At 36.0% G+C, this 16,025-nt stretch overlaps 1 protein-coding gene and 1 long non-coding RNA gene across 5 annotated transcripts; one reads left to right on the top strand and one right to left on the bottom strand.

The window, feature by feature from the left end:
* Nucleotides 1-1,309: 1,309 nt before the first annotated feature.
* On the top strand, nucleotides 1,310-9,363 carry LOC112186221. The gene is made up of 9 exons (XM_024324585.2): nucleotides 1,310-1,382; nucleotides 6,983-7,038; nucleotides 7,918-7,996; nucleotides 8,067-8,166; nucleotides 8,275-8,448; nucleotides 8,559-8,666; nucleotides 8,833-8,902; nucleotides 9,001-9,099; nucleotides 9,226-9,363. Exons 1-9 carry the CDS (start codon nucleotides 1,310-1,312, stop codon nucleotides 9,316-9,318), a joined length of 852 nt encoding a protein of 283 aa, XP_024180353.2. The 3' UTR covers nucleotides 9,319-9,363.
* A 1,811-nt stretch (nucleotides 9,364-11,174) lies between these two features.
* Nucleotides 11,175-15,112, bottom strand: LOC112183460. 4 transcript variants are annotated; one of them, XR_005805891.1, is made up of 9 exons: nucleotides 14,753-15,112; nucleotides 13,713-14,196; nucleotides 13,070-13,142; nucleotides 12,903-12,979; nucleotides 12,500-12,555; nucleotides 12,318-12,396; nucleotides 12,096-12,229; nucleotides 11,718-11,873; nucleotides 11,175-11,401 (listed from the first exon to the last, which is right to left on the bottom strand). It is a non-coding gene; the product is annotated as an uncharacterized LOC112183460 (long non-coding RNA). The 4 variants fall into 4 exon arrangements; XR_005805889.1 differs by lacking the exon at nucleotides 12,903-12,979 and having other exon boundaries at nucleotides 13,713-13,930; nucleotides 14,095-14,196; nucleotides 14,753-15,077; XR_005805890.1 differs by lacking the exon at nucleotides 12,903-12,979 and having other exon boundaries at nucleotides 12,500-12,597; nucleotides 14,753-15,107.
* Between the last annotated feature and the right edge of the window lie 913 nt (nucleotides 15,113-16,025).

Raw genomic sequence — 16,025 nt, 5'->3', positions numbered from 1 at the left:
GAATCGATGAGATCAGTGTGATGAATCTTTGTGATGATTGTCATGTAAAGCTTGTGTAGGAATATCTGTGTGATGAATCGATGACATCAATGTGATGAATCTTTGTGATGATTGCCATGTAAACCTTGTGTAGGAATATCAGTGTAATGAATCGATCAAATCTGTGTGATGATCGCTATCTGTGTGATGATAGGCGAAATCTGTGTGATGACCGGCAAAATCTGTGTGATGACCGGTGAAATCTGTGTGATGATTGCTCTGTAGCAGAGTTGAATTGTTATTAAGTTAACAACGATCGAGAGGACTGCTATGATGGTCGGAGCTACCTACGGATGTCAGAGTGTGAGGTTATGATGATTACTATAGCTTGAATTGCTTGTCTTAATGTGACCACCTGAACTAAACTATACGCAGGGGATACTATGAATTGTTTTGCCTGTTTTGAATTGTGATTGCCTTGTTTTCTTCTTGATTTTATTAATGGATGGTTTGATTTATCTTAAGGGCCATAGTGGCGACGATTGTGCTCTGTGTGAGGATAGGAAGGTGATTCATTGTTTTCACCTTTGATGTCATGTTGATGACAACGGCTTCCAGTGGGGAGGAAATGATTGTGATTTTGTAATTCGTCGTAGTGTGTTAAAAAGGGTTTCAAACATTACTTGAGGAGATTTTGTTTGACTAGAATTTGTGTAATTGGATGCTAGGTTGAGAATCTAAGCATGTGGATTAGTCACAAGTTGACCTACGTAAGCATGATATGGAAGGTTATGAAACATATGGTTGCAGTTGTGAGTTATGTGCTTATCGTTATTTAGGTTGAGGTGACTTAAGAATGTGTTTCTGTTTTGTGGTTTTGAGTATACTCATACGAGCTTTCATAAGCTTACCGGATTTGTTGTGTGGCAACCCAGTGCACTATTCAATGGTGTAGCGGTTAATCCTGTAGGTCAGGACAATCATAGCTGAAGCTAAGATCGTATGCTTAACAGCTATACGGTAGGAAGCCAATTTTGTGACTTTACCATTGAAAAGACTTATGTTGTAGTAGCTCTGAGGAGCATTTACTTATTATTTTGTTGTGACAATTTAATTCATAAACTTGTGTAATAGTTGACTCTGCGGAGTGAATTTGTATTGACTTAGTGGGTTCAGGGCATCAATTGTACTTGGTTTAAAAGGAAAAAGTTTTCCAAGTATTCTGTATTGATGGCTGAACCATCACGCATATATAATTATGGGGATATATATCGATTTTTATTTGTGTTTAAAAATAGGGGCGTGACATGCAGCTTCTTTGAACGACTTCATGGAGCCTTTTGTGGTTGACACTGGTCCCTCTAACACAACTGCTTCTTTGAATGACATCGCTGCGACTCAAGGTTTGCCAGTAATTCCACCAGGAACAGGAACAACCCCCCCCCCCCCTCTTCTTTGTGTGTCATCTATTTGAATTCCTTATGCGTGAAATAGATGATCCCTTAATTGTGGCATGGATCGATGACTTCACTTTCCCAAGTGTTTGACCATAAGGCCCTGACAACCTATTTTGGCCCAGAAATAATGCAAGTCTATTTTGATTGCAAAATATATGCAAGTGTTGAATTTTGATCATATTTTCCATATATGGCTGGTTATTTTAATTCCATTGCAAACAAATTAATCGTTTTTTCTTCTCTTGGAAGGTAGATCTTTCCAAATTAAGGTTATGATTTACTTAGCTGGAAATTTATAGAATCTGTTTTATATTAAACTCTTCTTCCTCAACCTTTAATCAACTTGATTATAAGCTGCATTTCCTCCAGTACTAGCTTTCAGATATGCTTCAATGGTGAGCTCACTGATTATTTTCATGCTCAAAGAGGTATCAGAAAAGATGATCCTCTATCACCGTACATTTTAGTTTTGTGTATGGAAAAACTATGCCACTTAATTCAGTCGGCTGTTAATGTTGGGGATTGGAAAGCTGTGAGAGTTCCCCAATCTGGACCTCAAATTTCCCATTTATTCTTTGCGGATGATCTCATGCTTTTCTCTTAAACTACTCTTGAACAAGCCTACATCCTTAAGCAATGCCTTGATATTTTCTTCTCGTTATTTGGTCAAGCAGTGAGTTACAAAAAATCTCTTATTTTCTGTTATCCTTTTTTTTTTTTTTGAGAAGAAACGAAAATACTTTTAGAGTGAAAACATGAGAAACCATGAGAAACCATGACAAGCCCCAAAGCTTCATCCTCCACTCTTGCCATACCTTGGAAGTTAAGGGAAAACATGAGAAACCATGGAACCAAAAGGGTAGGTTTCAAAGGATGGAGATGGAGAAGTGATGATTATGGATAATTGGAACGGGGAGTGAAGAGATCGGGTAATTGGAACGGGGAGTAAAGAGATCGGGAAATTGAACACAATAGCCTTGCAGCACCAAAGGAAAACACGAGAGTACTAGAGACTACTTTCGGGTTGAGCTTAGTTGCAGGGGCGGACCCATTCCAAGGCCTGAAGGGATCCAGACACCCCCAGATGTTTTGGTAAATCTCAATTAACTAGCTAATTAGGCTTTGAGATTTTTAAAAATGAGCTTAATTCAAGCATTGGACCCCCCCCCCCCCTCTGTCCCAAAAATTTCTCATAAATTATAACTAATCAAAGTTCAAAACAGAAATCAATAATATTAAGAAACTAAATTAGTTAGTTTACTAATTACTTAACTATTTATTTGGTAAATTATATACTTTATTATTCACCCAATAATAAGATTTATTACTGTACCCAAAAAATAATTATAATAGTCTTTTGTCAATTAAGACAAATGAAGTCTGATATGCATGACTAATTTTTGGATAAATAATAAGGGAATTAATTTTCTAAGAAAAAACGTAAACTACTAAATGAATAATAGTTATAATGTGCATTAGTCTATATACAACAGGGATCCGAGCAAACATTTTACAAGGTTTCTGTGCAAACACATCTGACAATATTTCTTCTAATATTTTTCAAGTATTTTTTTTCAAAAATAAAAATATACGTAACGGCTTGGACCCCCCAAGATTTAAATCTTGGATCCGCCTCTGCTTAGTTGGTCGGTTAACTCTAATTCAATATGTGACTACTGCTATTCCTAATTATGTCATGCAAACTGCTAGACTACCTACGTCAATCTGTGAGGATTTGGACAAAATAAATAGAAATTTTGGGGTGATTTGGAGAGCAAGAAAAAGGTGAATCTTGTAAATTGGGATATTGTTTGCTTGCCTAAATCTCTTGGAGTCAAAAAGGCTACTGATATGAATAAAGCAATGCTAGCTAAGGCTGGATGGAGGATCTTTCAAAATGACCCTGGTTTGTGGGCCTAATTTATAGAGAAAAGTACTTGAAACATGATAATCTCACTACTACAATAAGTTAATCAGATGACAGATATTTGGAGTTGTGTGATGACCAACCTCACTGTGGTCTAAACGAGTGTTGTGTGATTGAAAAATCACACAACGGTGATTTCACCATTGTGTGACAATACTTTGCTCAACAGAATACCTATTTCCGTTGTGTGAATTCTGCGCAGGCATGTCCCTGGCATGGCATGCTCGGGGATGTGTCGTCACATTCAGACAACAGAAGAAGGAATTCGCCGTTGTCTGAGATTCATAACACACAACAGATATAACTCATTATTTGTTGTTTGAGGTTCATAACACACAACAGATATTATTCATTCTTTGTTGTCTGAGATATGTAACACACAATAGATATTACTCATTCATTGTTGTCTGAGATTAATAACACACAACTGAAGTGAAATTATCTCCCTTGTCTGTTGATTACTCAGACAACAGAGATGATTTCATTTCTGTTGTGTGTTATGAATCTCACACAACAGAACTTTGTTTTCTTTTGTTGTTGGTTGTTAGTTCACACAACAACTATATTTGATTAGCTGTGGTGTGAATATTGTAATCAAATTGGGTAACAACTAGTGACTGTTGTAGGAGAAGCCTCAATTTTGAACTCTTTTACATTCATACAACACATTGTTTTGTATTGTGTTGTATGACTAAACCTTGAACAACAAGAAGAATATCAATATAAATGTTTGTCCAGAATAATGCTCAATATATTACCATATAAACAATACTTTAATCCATATATATCATTCAAGTACCATTATTCAAGAATCAATACATTCAAGTAACAAGATAATGCACCAAACAAGAGCATTCTTAGCTAGCTACACATGAATAAAAAACATTCCTATTCTCGATGGCTCTTAACCTTCAGCTGCCATTCGCTTCTACAAAACCTCGAATGTCTCACTCACAATTTGCCTGCAAGATGCAAACTTGTTTAGTGATTTGAAGAAATTTGACAATGTCTACATTAGGCACAAATGATTTAACAGTTGCAGAAGAAAAGTATATATACAAAGATGCATATACTAATATTACCTTGTTTTTAAGAGAGAGAGCACTTTGCATTCGCACTTTTGGGAAAGTTTGGTCTTGATTGGCCAAGAAGTTATTGATTGGAAAGACCTCCTATAGAGATTAAATGACAGGACCCGACCCAGGAACACCATGAAGCTTTACAACACTACTACAAAATATGCATCACACAACACCTATCAGACAAGAGATTAAAAATTGACTGTTGTCTGATAACGTGAATTCCATCCTACAACGCTATTAATGAAGTTCTGTTGTGGGAATACTACTAAATTAAGAACTTTTTCTTCAGAGTTCTATCACACAACACAATTATGCATGTTCCGTTATCTGAATGATACAAAATTTAGCGGCATATGTCCCGCCATCACTGAGCTCAAAATTCCCACCCACCAATTTAATCACACAACACAATTATGCATGTTCTGTTGTGTGAATATTGCAAGATACAACAGTATTGCTATTTCTGTTGTATGATTAGAGCTGGGCGCCAAATTTTGCTCCAAATTTCGACTAGGCGCCAATGTTGTAAAAAGTTGGCACCTTCTACTAGGTATATCAAGTGAATGATATAACAAATGGTACAACAGAATGTAGACATTCTGTTGTGTGAAGGCTCAAATCTATTTGAATTGCTCCCTCCAAACCGAGCTAGCTAGGCAGCCAAATTTCCCTCTCTACTTTGACATTATATACTCTTGTACGACAGTTGTTTCATTATCTGTTGTGTGATGAACTTAATTCTTCTATGACAAATTTATTCTCACCAGCCAAGCAAAGCAAATATCTATGACATTATCTGTTACCAAACCCAGCAAATATTCTCACCAGCCAAACCTACCGAGCAAACTGTCGAGAGAAAGAAAAAAGAACCCGGCCACTATCAGAACTCTCACTCTCAATCACTCTTTCCCCTCTCGATCACTATCACTCTATCACTCTATCACTCTCAATCACTCTCAATCACTCTTTCCCCTGTCATTCTGTATATGTTTCGAAAACCCTAAAAATCTACTCCGCCTCTCTCCCAGTCCCTCATCTCTCCCAGTCCCTAACTCTATCGACTCCGCCTCTCTCCCAGTCCCTCATCTCTCCCAGTCCCTAACTCTATCGACTCCTCTCTATCTCATTCCGCCTCCCAGTCCGGCAGTCCTTCACTCTGTCCCGATCGCAATTCAACCTCAGCCCGACTAGGCGCCAAGACCCCGATCGCGATTCGATCGCTCTCTGTGCTTCCTGCATCGCTGATCGATCTCCAGGTTTGATCTCCACCTTGGGCTTTCATTTCTGCTTGTATTATTTGATGGTTGAGTTTTGGGAAGGATATATAATCTCTAATTTGATCGATTCTCTAACTTAGGTGTTAGTATTCTTGATAATATGCTTGTATTATCTGATTTTGTTGGCTGCTAGCTTCAGTAGCTTGTGTTTCTTTCATTTGAATTATGGGTTTTGTAATTTGTACAACCGGGTACCGTAAACTATCTTGGTGTTCTGGCATGTTCCAACTTTTGTTTATGAAGGAGTGATAGGTTTAGTTCTTTGATGCAATTTCAGCTATTGTTGTTTTGCTCCACGATTCAAGGTTTGTTTGAATTCTAGTCTTCTACAACATTGAATTGAGCTAACCCACGAAATATGACATTTGAATAAGGAACCCACGAAGATGAATGGCTCTCTTTATTAATTGAGCTAACCCACGAAGATGAATGGCCCTCTTACTCTTTTGGCACATACGCACATCGTTTTTTTTTTTTTTTTGGCATTTAATTGCTTAAAGTTGAATTCTCGATGCTTTTCAGTCAGTTTGATGTTTTCAATTGGAGGTGTCAATTGGGTTTTGGTGATTATTCTATCTGCCTTGATGTGGGTTTGGATGTTGGTAGTGGAAACTGGCTTTCTTTTGATCATTTGTGAGTTACTGTAGTTCTATTTCTAATGGAAAATAGTTCATTGTGTGATTTGTGATTTTGGGTTTTGGTTAGTATTGATTAAAGCATTGGTTCAGACTTGAAATTCACTGTGGTTGCTGAGAATGATTGGTGTTTTAGTTAATCAGTTGAATATTTTGCTGTAATTTGGTTATAATCAGTTGCATATTGGTTTCTGTTTTGGCATTTGACTTCTATTATCTGCCTTAAGGATTCTGTCAAATTAAGTATCACTTCGTTTGCTTTCCTCTAATGCATATATATAGTTTGGAGAACAGCCTCATATAAATTACCAGATTTCTAATATATAATCCCAAAGGCTTGGCTCATTTGCTTAAATTTTGCTTCTGTAGGAACTATGTTCTTTTTCTGATGAAAGAGAGATTTTCAAAATTGTTGCAGGTCTTGCCGACTGTCAATCACTGCTTACTACGTTAACACGCTACAGGTATGATCATCAGTCGAATGAGGGTCATTGCTGAAGTTAGGCATGTGGATCTATTTCACTCGATCAATGTAGTATCAATTTAAGGTGATTATATTATATTGCATATCCTGTGCAACTTTCAGAATTGAATATCTTGATACTGTTTTAAATGATTGTTGTAGCCAACGAGTATCTTGATATAGTTTATATTGATCTCGGATATCAATTTGAATATCAGGTACATTACAACAATATTGTTATAGCAACGTTTTAAATGATGGAAATGGGGAACTAAACTTTGACCTGGGTAGTAGCAATCACTTCGTTTCCAGTTGTGCTTTCGCTATAGACCAGCTTTGGGAAGGATATATAATCTCTAATTTGATCGATTCTCTAACTTAGGTGTTAGTATTCTTGATAATCTGCTTGTATTATTTGATTTTGTTGGCTGCTAGCTTCAGTAGCTTGTGTTTCTTTCATTTGAATTATGGGTTTTGTAATTTGTACAACCGGGTACCGCAAATTGTTGATTTCAGTGATGTAGATGCACACTTTCTCATATCCTGAAAACCTTTGAAGCCCATTTGATTATGATGAGGTCGATTATGATGAGTGCTTTTCTTATCTGACTGTGGAATCTCAAAAGATTAATACAGAAGTTGAGTCTGTACCAAACCTTAATTGATCTATACCGCAAATTGCTAAAGAGCAATAGTAGCCATGGATTCCAGTTGACAAGCTTGTGACTGAGAGCATGAAAGCATGTCTTTTGAGGTTCTTTTTAGCTGCTTGATATTGTTTTCCATTTCTGGGTTTTTTATTTTGTGTTATTATAACAGTTTGCTTACGTCTACCAAAGAATAAAGGTGTGTTGTTCTTACGAAGATCTTTGATGTGCTTTTAGTGGTGAATGATATTGATTATCTATCGTGAAGACTATTAGTTATTGGTTTCATTATATGGATTTAAATTTGGTATTGAAAGTTATAATCTTTGAAAGGTACCGGTATTGAATATGCTTTGTTGGATTAGGCACTGAATTTATGCTGTAGACTTATTTGGACTGGAATAAGCCCAAGGCTTGATTAGTAAAGCTAATTGTGTTGTAATACTGTAGGACACGTTGACCATTTTAGAAAGTACTGAAATTGTGTTATTGGGAGATCTCTTCGGATTGGAGTTAAGATCAGGAAAGAGTTAGAAAATGAAATTCTGACAATGCAGTTCTTAATTACAAGATATTTGTTGATGAATATTTGTCTGAAGTATTTGGGTATCAACGAAAGACATTTATACTAGGATCAGATGTTGAAAGAATTGCTAGCATGAGGGAAGTTACTGGAAACTGCATAGTGGTATACCAGAGGTAAATAGAAACTGATGTTTATATTCTTTGTAATATACGCTATTTCCTTACATGTATAGATGTGAATTTCTTGTTGCTGAATTCAAACTTGATATATTGGAATGTTAGGTACCTTCTTGATTTATTGACTCGATATAAAATGCTGGATATGGTTGCTTTTGTTGACCCTTCAATGATCGGTGCAATCCGGTACGGGGATGGTCATGCCCAGTCCCAGCATATCAAGGATAGGCTTTTAACGGCAAAACCAAACCAGATTTTCTTGCTGCCTTATAACGCAGAGTAAGTGATTCATTAAGGTTCTTTGTTATATACGTAAAACTTTGCATTTGTGTGTAAGTATTGATAAACATGGGTGGAGAACAGAAATCTGATTATTTCATTATATGTAGTAATCATTGGATGCTTACTGTTGTGAATCCGGAGGAAAACAGTGTCTATTTCATGGATCCGTTGAAGAGGCGGTTACCCACTGGAGAATGGAGATCAATTGTTGATACGTAAGTCATAGCTAGTCTCCATATATATATAGTACCTGCTTATTTCAAATTCATGTTTATAGTCTCCAAAATTTATTTATACTTGAACCAATATATACATCACTGTTTGCATGGTGTTGGGAAAAATCATGTGTGCAAGTGATAATGTGCTTGTTTTTTTCTTTAGTGCCATTGCTATGTATAATGCACACAAAGGCAAGAAAGGCAGGAGTTCAGTTTTGTGGAAGAATTTAGCGGTAAGTATGTTTGAGCTAGGTTGGAATTGAATTACCTTTTAAACTATTGCAGATTTTGATTATGTTCTTTTGTTGTTAAATGTATCTGCCTTGCTTAGGGTATTCCTCCCCAACCTAGCTCTACGGAGTGTGGCTACTTCGTGATGAGATACATGCGAGATATAATTGAAGATAAGGATCTATCGTTTGTTCGTAAGGTACGCGCTAGGAATGAGCTGTATATATATATATATATATATACTTGTGTTACTAAAGTTGATATTCTCTATTTGTTTGAATGATCTGTATGGTAATGTTGGGTTGTTAACTTAAAACTGTTTCAGTGGGAGAGGAGAAGCAACTACATGTATAGCCAAGAGGACATTGATGTAATCCGGAATGAGTGGGCAAAATTTGTCGTCAAGTCATATATGTAGGAGCCATCAAGTAATTGGTTGAAGGAGATCGAGGGCAGTTTGTTCAGTGTTATATATATATGCTGATACATATATTCACATGCAGCATATGTGCATGTTTTTGGAACTTACATGTTGTATCAGCTTTTGCTTTCTTTCAATGCATGTAATTAGCTTTTGCTTTCTTTCAATGTAATTAGCTACAATGCCTTCTGTGGTTTTATGGAATGGATGGATATATATATATATATATATATGAATGCCACCTCTTTTGGTAAATTTGATTGTTGAATTAGAGTATTTGAATGCCTAAATCTTATATATTGTGCATTATTTTTGTGGAAATATTTCAGGTAAAGAATTGAAAATAATCAGACAACAGTCAAGTCTTATTCCGTTGTATGAATACGTATATTTCGTTAATCACACAACAAATCAATTTTAATCACACAACGGTACCAACCAAATTTTGTTGTCTCATTAAAACTCACACAACAGAACGAATGCATATCCGTTGTCCAATTAAAACTCACACAACAGAACGAATACATATCCGTTGTCCAATGTTAATTCACATAACGGTATAGAAATAAGATGTTGTATGACTTGTGAAGAATTCAACACTGAGCCTCACACATACAACAATTACTTATGATATCTGTTGTGTGAAGGAACAACCAACAACAGTCGCTATATTTTTCTGTTGTGTGATATGTTAACCAACAACAGTGTGTACTTACTACTGTTGTCTGAGTGTTATGTTTCTGTTGTGTGAGAAGTTAACCAACAACAGCGTGTACTTAATTCTGTTGTCTGATCACCATCGAAAATGCGCCTCATCCAATTTCTGGCATTGGCATGCGCAGAACTGGTGCAACGGTTATAAGCAATCCGTTGTGTCTATGATAGTCAGATAACGGTGTTTCACCGTTGTGTGACTGTACTCATCACACAACATCGAGATAGACGACAGACATGGTGCACATCACACAACAGATTTCCACCGTTGTGTGATGCAGTTTTTGTAGTAGTGCAATTTCACAAACCTGGACATGATTACAACTTTAACTTCTACTCAACCTACTGTATCAACTTTACAATCCAAGCATATATTACATTCGGAAAGTTCAAATCCCAATATAACCTCCGTAAGCAACAACAAACCGAACAACAACATCCATCAAATTTAAAAGAAAAGGTTTATCAGAGCGACACTAAAACTAAGCCGATATCATACAAGGTAGGTTAAGTATAAGTTAAAGTTGTAATCATGTCCAGGTTTGTGAAATTTTGGGTAGCCCATATTTAGGGGAGGTTCTGCCGAATTTTCGGTAGGATTTCGCTTAACGTGGGCCCTGCAGGCTCGTATCCAGGTAATTGGGGTGATTCTTGGGTCGGGTCCTGTCATTAAAACACATGATATACACCAAAAGCTCTATGATCAAAATGTTGTATCAAAGAACAGGAGCATGTAACCCAAGTTCAAGTGCCTTCTCCCCACTCACTATCAAGAGAAAAGCAGAACCCATTATGCACTGTTAAAAATGAGAGACCAATATGAGGAAGAAAATCTTTGGGAAGAAGAATGTACAATTTGTCCTTTCATGCATGTTATATATGGTGATGCATATATACGTCATTGATGCAACATTTGAGAGAAATGAAGGATCCTATAATTGACCCTCCCATAAAGTCTAAATATATCCAAAGCTAAATAAAGCACCATCTCACGCAATTGCAAATTTACAAGTTGCAACATTTTGCAATCCATGAAATCTTAAATAAAGTAGCATGGTTCTGCAATAACTGATTACCACAGAGTAAGCAAATGCAAAATTTAGGCAATTTTCAAGAACAAAAACTAAAAAGCCTGCATATCAGAATAACAACAAATTAAGGGCGATCTGATTATAACCATATGAAATAGAATATCCAAAACCTATAGGAAAAATGAAGCACTGTGATACTAAACTGTACCAACTCTCCATGTCTGGAAGTATATAATAGGTTTCAAAGGAAGTTTTCCATTTGTTCTATAACCTTCTAGCATTGAATGCCTATCTCCGCTTTAAATTTTGCAGCTTCTTGTTTGTACCGTTTAGACCTGGAGATAGTGCCAGAAATGAGCAATCAATTAAGATATGAGAGTATCAATCCGTCTTGATCTACAATTTTTAATTGTTTGTTTACACTAGCATTGAGAGCATCAAGCCGTTCTGTTTTATATTTGATTCCAGTTTACAATCTATATTAAGCCTAGCACAATACACACTAGTAATTGTTTGTACAGTTAAAACAGCTCATTAGGATCACAATATCACAAAGTTCCTGGCATGGAAAGGCTTTAGATAGTACACAAACTTTAGGACCATTGAACTTGATATCAATTGTGATAATAAAAGTTAATAAACTCAGCTTACTTCATGGTATGGAAAGGCTTTCAATAGGATTCAGACAGCCTCATCGTCCCATTTTTGGTCCCCAAATTGTGGCGCAATGATTGCTCCATTGGCAACGTAGAAATTCACATAAGAAGCTGCAAGTCTTGTGCCTGCAAGTCTCGGTTTAGCATCATCCTGTCAAAACAATGAACAACAAGATTGAAAAAATGCTCCACACAGTTTGAAATTTAATAATTTTCCAATTTAACAATAAAAGGGGTAACTAGCCATTAGTATCATCATCTCCTGCCAAGCATGTTGGTACACAGTTTAGGTTGAAGTAAAAAATAAGTGACCTAATTCCCAAATGAAAGAAAGTAAACCAATCATTAGATAGTAGCCAAGTATAGTTCTTACCATACAATCCACGGGGGAACCAAATAATCTTCGTCACTCCAAGATATGCCTTAAGTTGATCCTTTATTTGCTCCTTCATCAAATTAGGTTCCTGTTTTTATTTAGCAGGCACTCCTCAGTAGTGAGGCAAGTCCCTAAAGGAAGAAAGCAATTTATGATTAACAAAATAAGATGACAATTGCGCTTGCACAGAACGAGCTTTCATAGTGCCTTGATTGTTACCTTCTCCATCTACATGGATGCTTCCACCTTCGAGAATTATGGTATGTGGAAACCTTGGAAGCTTCTCAATTGCCAGAATCTGCAGATTACAAGTGTCAGAAAAACCTTTTGGCAGTGTCTCAGAACACAAAGCACATATCCTATAAAATAAAATAAAATATGATCTGTTTAGTTCCTCTTACCTTCCATGCCACAAGGAGGTCATGATTCCAGTCTGGATAACAATCATCATCAACGCCTAATGAAATCTTCAGTTTGTCAGTCTGTACTCCATCAATTACTAAAGACATGATAAGGTCAAACACATTTTTATAGAGAAATGTGGATTACCAAACAAATCTAGAAGTTGTAAAGCTGCAACTTCTCTTGCAGGCTTACCTTAGAAATAAAGTTAAATTGGTTCCACTAACCATAATCATTTACCTGAGCTTCTACCACATATACTATGTCATTACTGCACAAAAAATATTTTCTTTTCTAGGACATGGAAAGCATAATAGACAAGCAATTAATATTATGATACAGCAATTAACTTCAAACTAAACAAGGAATGACTACAGTACTGGAACATTCATATTAATTCACCTTTTTCACAAAAATGACAAATTCTTTAAATTCCTTCATCTTCCACAGGATATGGTTAAGGGAATCTAATCCCCGGTCTGGTTAGAGTGAAAAATCAAAACAAGTTCAAATCACTGAATTACCAATAAAAGTGACTAAGAATATGGTTTAGCAAGAGAGTACCGAACCTGCCTCATTTGCTCAAAAAGATCACTTAAGCTTTTGGAACTCCAAATCTGATTCTTGAATGAGGGAGCGGTCCTGAAATTAACCAAACTCAGATTATCAAAATGAGAAATTGCTAAAGATAGATAATGGTACGGGAGTGAAAACTATAGAGTATATTCTTGTACCATATCATATTATACTAAAGATGGTCACTTTTAATAAAGCAAAATGAAAGGTGATCTGCTCCAGCAGATGTACACAATGCATCAAACCTAGCTTGCTATGAAATTATTGGTTGGAAATCAAAAGCAACCATTTAAATTTATCTCTAATATATAATTAAGATCCTTTCTTAAAGGATGACATGCTTTTCCAATTAATCAAAGCATCTATATATCTTAATCAAAGCATCTATATATCTACCAATTCATACATATATACCAATTCAACAAATGGACAGGCATATATAAATGTCAGCAAATGTACACAATGAGCTCAGTGGAATTCAAATCTCTGAAATCATAAACTGTCAGCAGATGTACACAATCTACTCCACTATTGTTGTTGAGAAAGGCATTGCATTGATCTTTGACAGACAGTGACCCATGTGTAAGATATAATCAAAGAGTAAAAAAAAAAAACTCGAGTAGTAAAAAAAAATACCCAGATGAGAATTGATGGTGTTGTTGACGCCGCAAATGAGACAGTGTTCTGTTGTTCTCAAAGTAGCAGGCAGCTAGCTAGCTCCCAATATACAACCAACGGCCATTTTAGAGATGGATCGAAAGTTCAATTACCTAGTACTCCCACCACCAAAGCTACATGTCACGCCCCGATCCCAAATTCATAGAGATCATTGAGTCTTTGACAACCATTTACAACTCAAGAGACAGTAAAAGAAGGTAAAAGAATAAGCACTTCTTAGTGGAAAAAAAAAACATGGCATTTTATATAAACGTACTACTCCAAAGAAACATATTACATATATACAATAGTACATATGTACAAGAGTTGAATTATATAGAAACATAATCAAAACACTTACAGCAAGGGATAATGCCCAGTGGCACCAAAACATCAAAACTAAAAAAGGAAGACAGAACTCTTAACACTCAGGCACTCTTTCACAACCCTGCTACCCAAATATCTGCAAAGAAAAAAAAAATAGAGGCATGAGCAACTAAAGCTCAATGAGTAGCTAAACAAAAAAAAATGAAAATGTAAAGACTAACAATCAGTACTCCAAATGAAAAGTAAACAACACCAGAATTTATCACCCAAGCCATGATCAACCCACTGGTCACAGAAAAAATCTGAACTCCAACAAAACCAGTTGCCACAGCAAACTCAGACATGAAAATAATCAGGCTTCCAAAGCCCCCGAGCTACCACAGCTCAATGACCGTGCCACTAATCATGGTCACATCATATGTAATGTGCACATTGCCAACACCACTCTCTTGTTGACTAGAGGATTCGAAAACACAATTAATTTTAAGGTAATTCTCAAATCATGATCCATAAAAATTGCAGCACAATAAAACTAACCAATTCACAATTCAAAACACAAACTGAGTTGATGACTAACAGCATATAATCAAAATCCAAAACCCAATACTCCAAAGTAAAAATTCAATAAGGAGATTAACAAAGTAAAGAAAACAGATAAAGGATACCATAAAGTAGAAACATGAAACCCTCACCCTTGACTTAGTACCCGAGCTTCTTAATACCCAAACCAGAAACAAGCTTAGTTTGTACTCTCTTTCAAAACCAAGGTCTAAATTCTTCTCTCTTCAATCCCCCGTCTCAAAGCAAAGAAATCTGGAACTATGTAGTACCCTCCCCAAATCAGTTTCTCGACGGGAACCCAAAAGCCAAAAAGAAAATGAGTCAAAGGCAAAATGGTGGAAGGGATAGAATTTAGGTTAGGTGATAGGTTTCAAACACATCATCTCAACACCCACTGATGCTGAGCAAACAAACATAAAGTTAATTTAATTAACAATCTCTATCAATAACAATGAATAAAGAGAACAAGATAAAGTTACCCAACTGACAAGATAAAAGAACTCATTCTAAAAATAACCTAAGGTAAAGAAAAAAAATGAAATAAAAGAAGATAAAAAATGAAGGAAAAAAAAATCAGTTTCAAGATTTCACACTACACACACACAATCATCATCTGCATCAACAAATTAATCATTCGTCAGTGCGTGTTATATTCACTGTTTTGTCTCAACCATGGAACTGAATTTCTCCGCCTCCTTTTTAATTCACAAATGTGGAAGATAAACACAAACAAACAAAAAACCAAAGTGGCCACGGTATTATAATGCAAATCTTGGATTTTTCTAAGATGGTACTACTCCAAACACAGACTGTCAAAACTCTTATTCTAATCCAATTAAAAAAACACCTTTCACAGTTTCACACTTTAACAGAAACAAAGATTGAAGATGCAGAAAGAGAAACGTTTTTTTTTTTTTCAACCTTGGGGTTGAGAATTCACAATTATTCAAGAAATGTTTGCTGGCCTTACAGAGTTAATGATGGCTTTATTGATTTTGGATGTTACCATCTTTCTAAATTTAGCTCTATATAACCAAATCCAGACAAGCACGACCCCACCCTATTAACCTAAAATAGACTCACTCACAATCCTAAATATCACTTCCAGTTTATCTTCACAAATCACAACAAATGCCAACATTAATATTTGACCCAAAAGCACAAAAATTATGACGAACCCAAAAAACCCAAATTAGTAAAATTTTCACAAAATCAAACCTAGAGAACTCTCACACAAAACTGAAACCAAATCACACAGAAACCTTACCGCTACATTCTACAATTGAGCGACAACAACAACAAACTCTGAACTGTGCTAAAGGGTGAAAAAGGCACCTGAACGGACCTGTTCACTAACCTCGCCGATTCGTACACCAAGCTTCCTGAAATTCCAGAAATTAGAAA

This window comes from Rosa chinensis, chromosome 2 (assembly GCF_002994745.2).
Source record: "Rosa chinensis cultivar Old Blush chromosome 2, RchiOBHm-V2, whole genome shotgun sequence".
Lineage (NCBI taxonomy): Eukaryota > Viridiplantae > Streptophyta > Magnoliopsida > Rosales > Rosaceae > Rosa > Rosa chinensis.
The sequence above is the reverse complement of the archived record's forward strand: the minus strand, read 5'-3'. Positions and strand labels throughout refer to the sequence as shown.

Coding starts and splice junctions, on each gene's coding strand:
- LOC112186221 (XM_024324585.2), top strand. CDS start 1,310: ATGGAGCCTTTTGTGGTTGACACTGGTCCCTCTAACACAACTGCTTCT. Junction 8,449..8,558: donor TTGCTGCCTTATAACGCAGA/GTAAGTGATTCA, acceptor CATTATATGTAG/TAATCATTGGATGCTTACTG. Junction 9,100..9,225: donor ATCTATCGTTTGTTCGTAAG/GTACGCGCTAGG, acceptor AAACTGTTTCAG/TGGGAGAGGAGAAGCAACTA.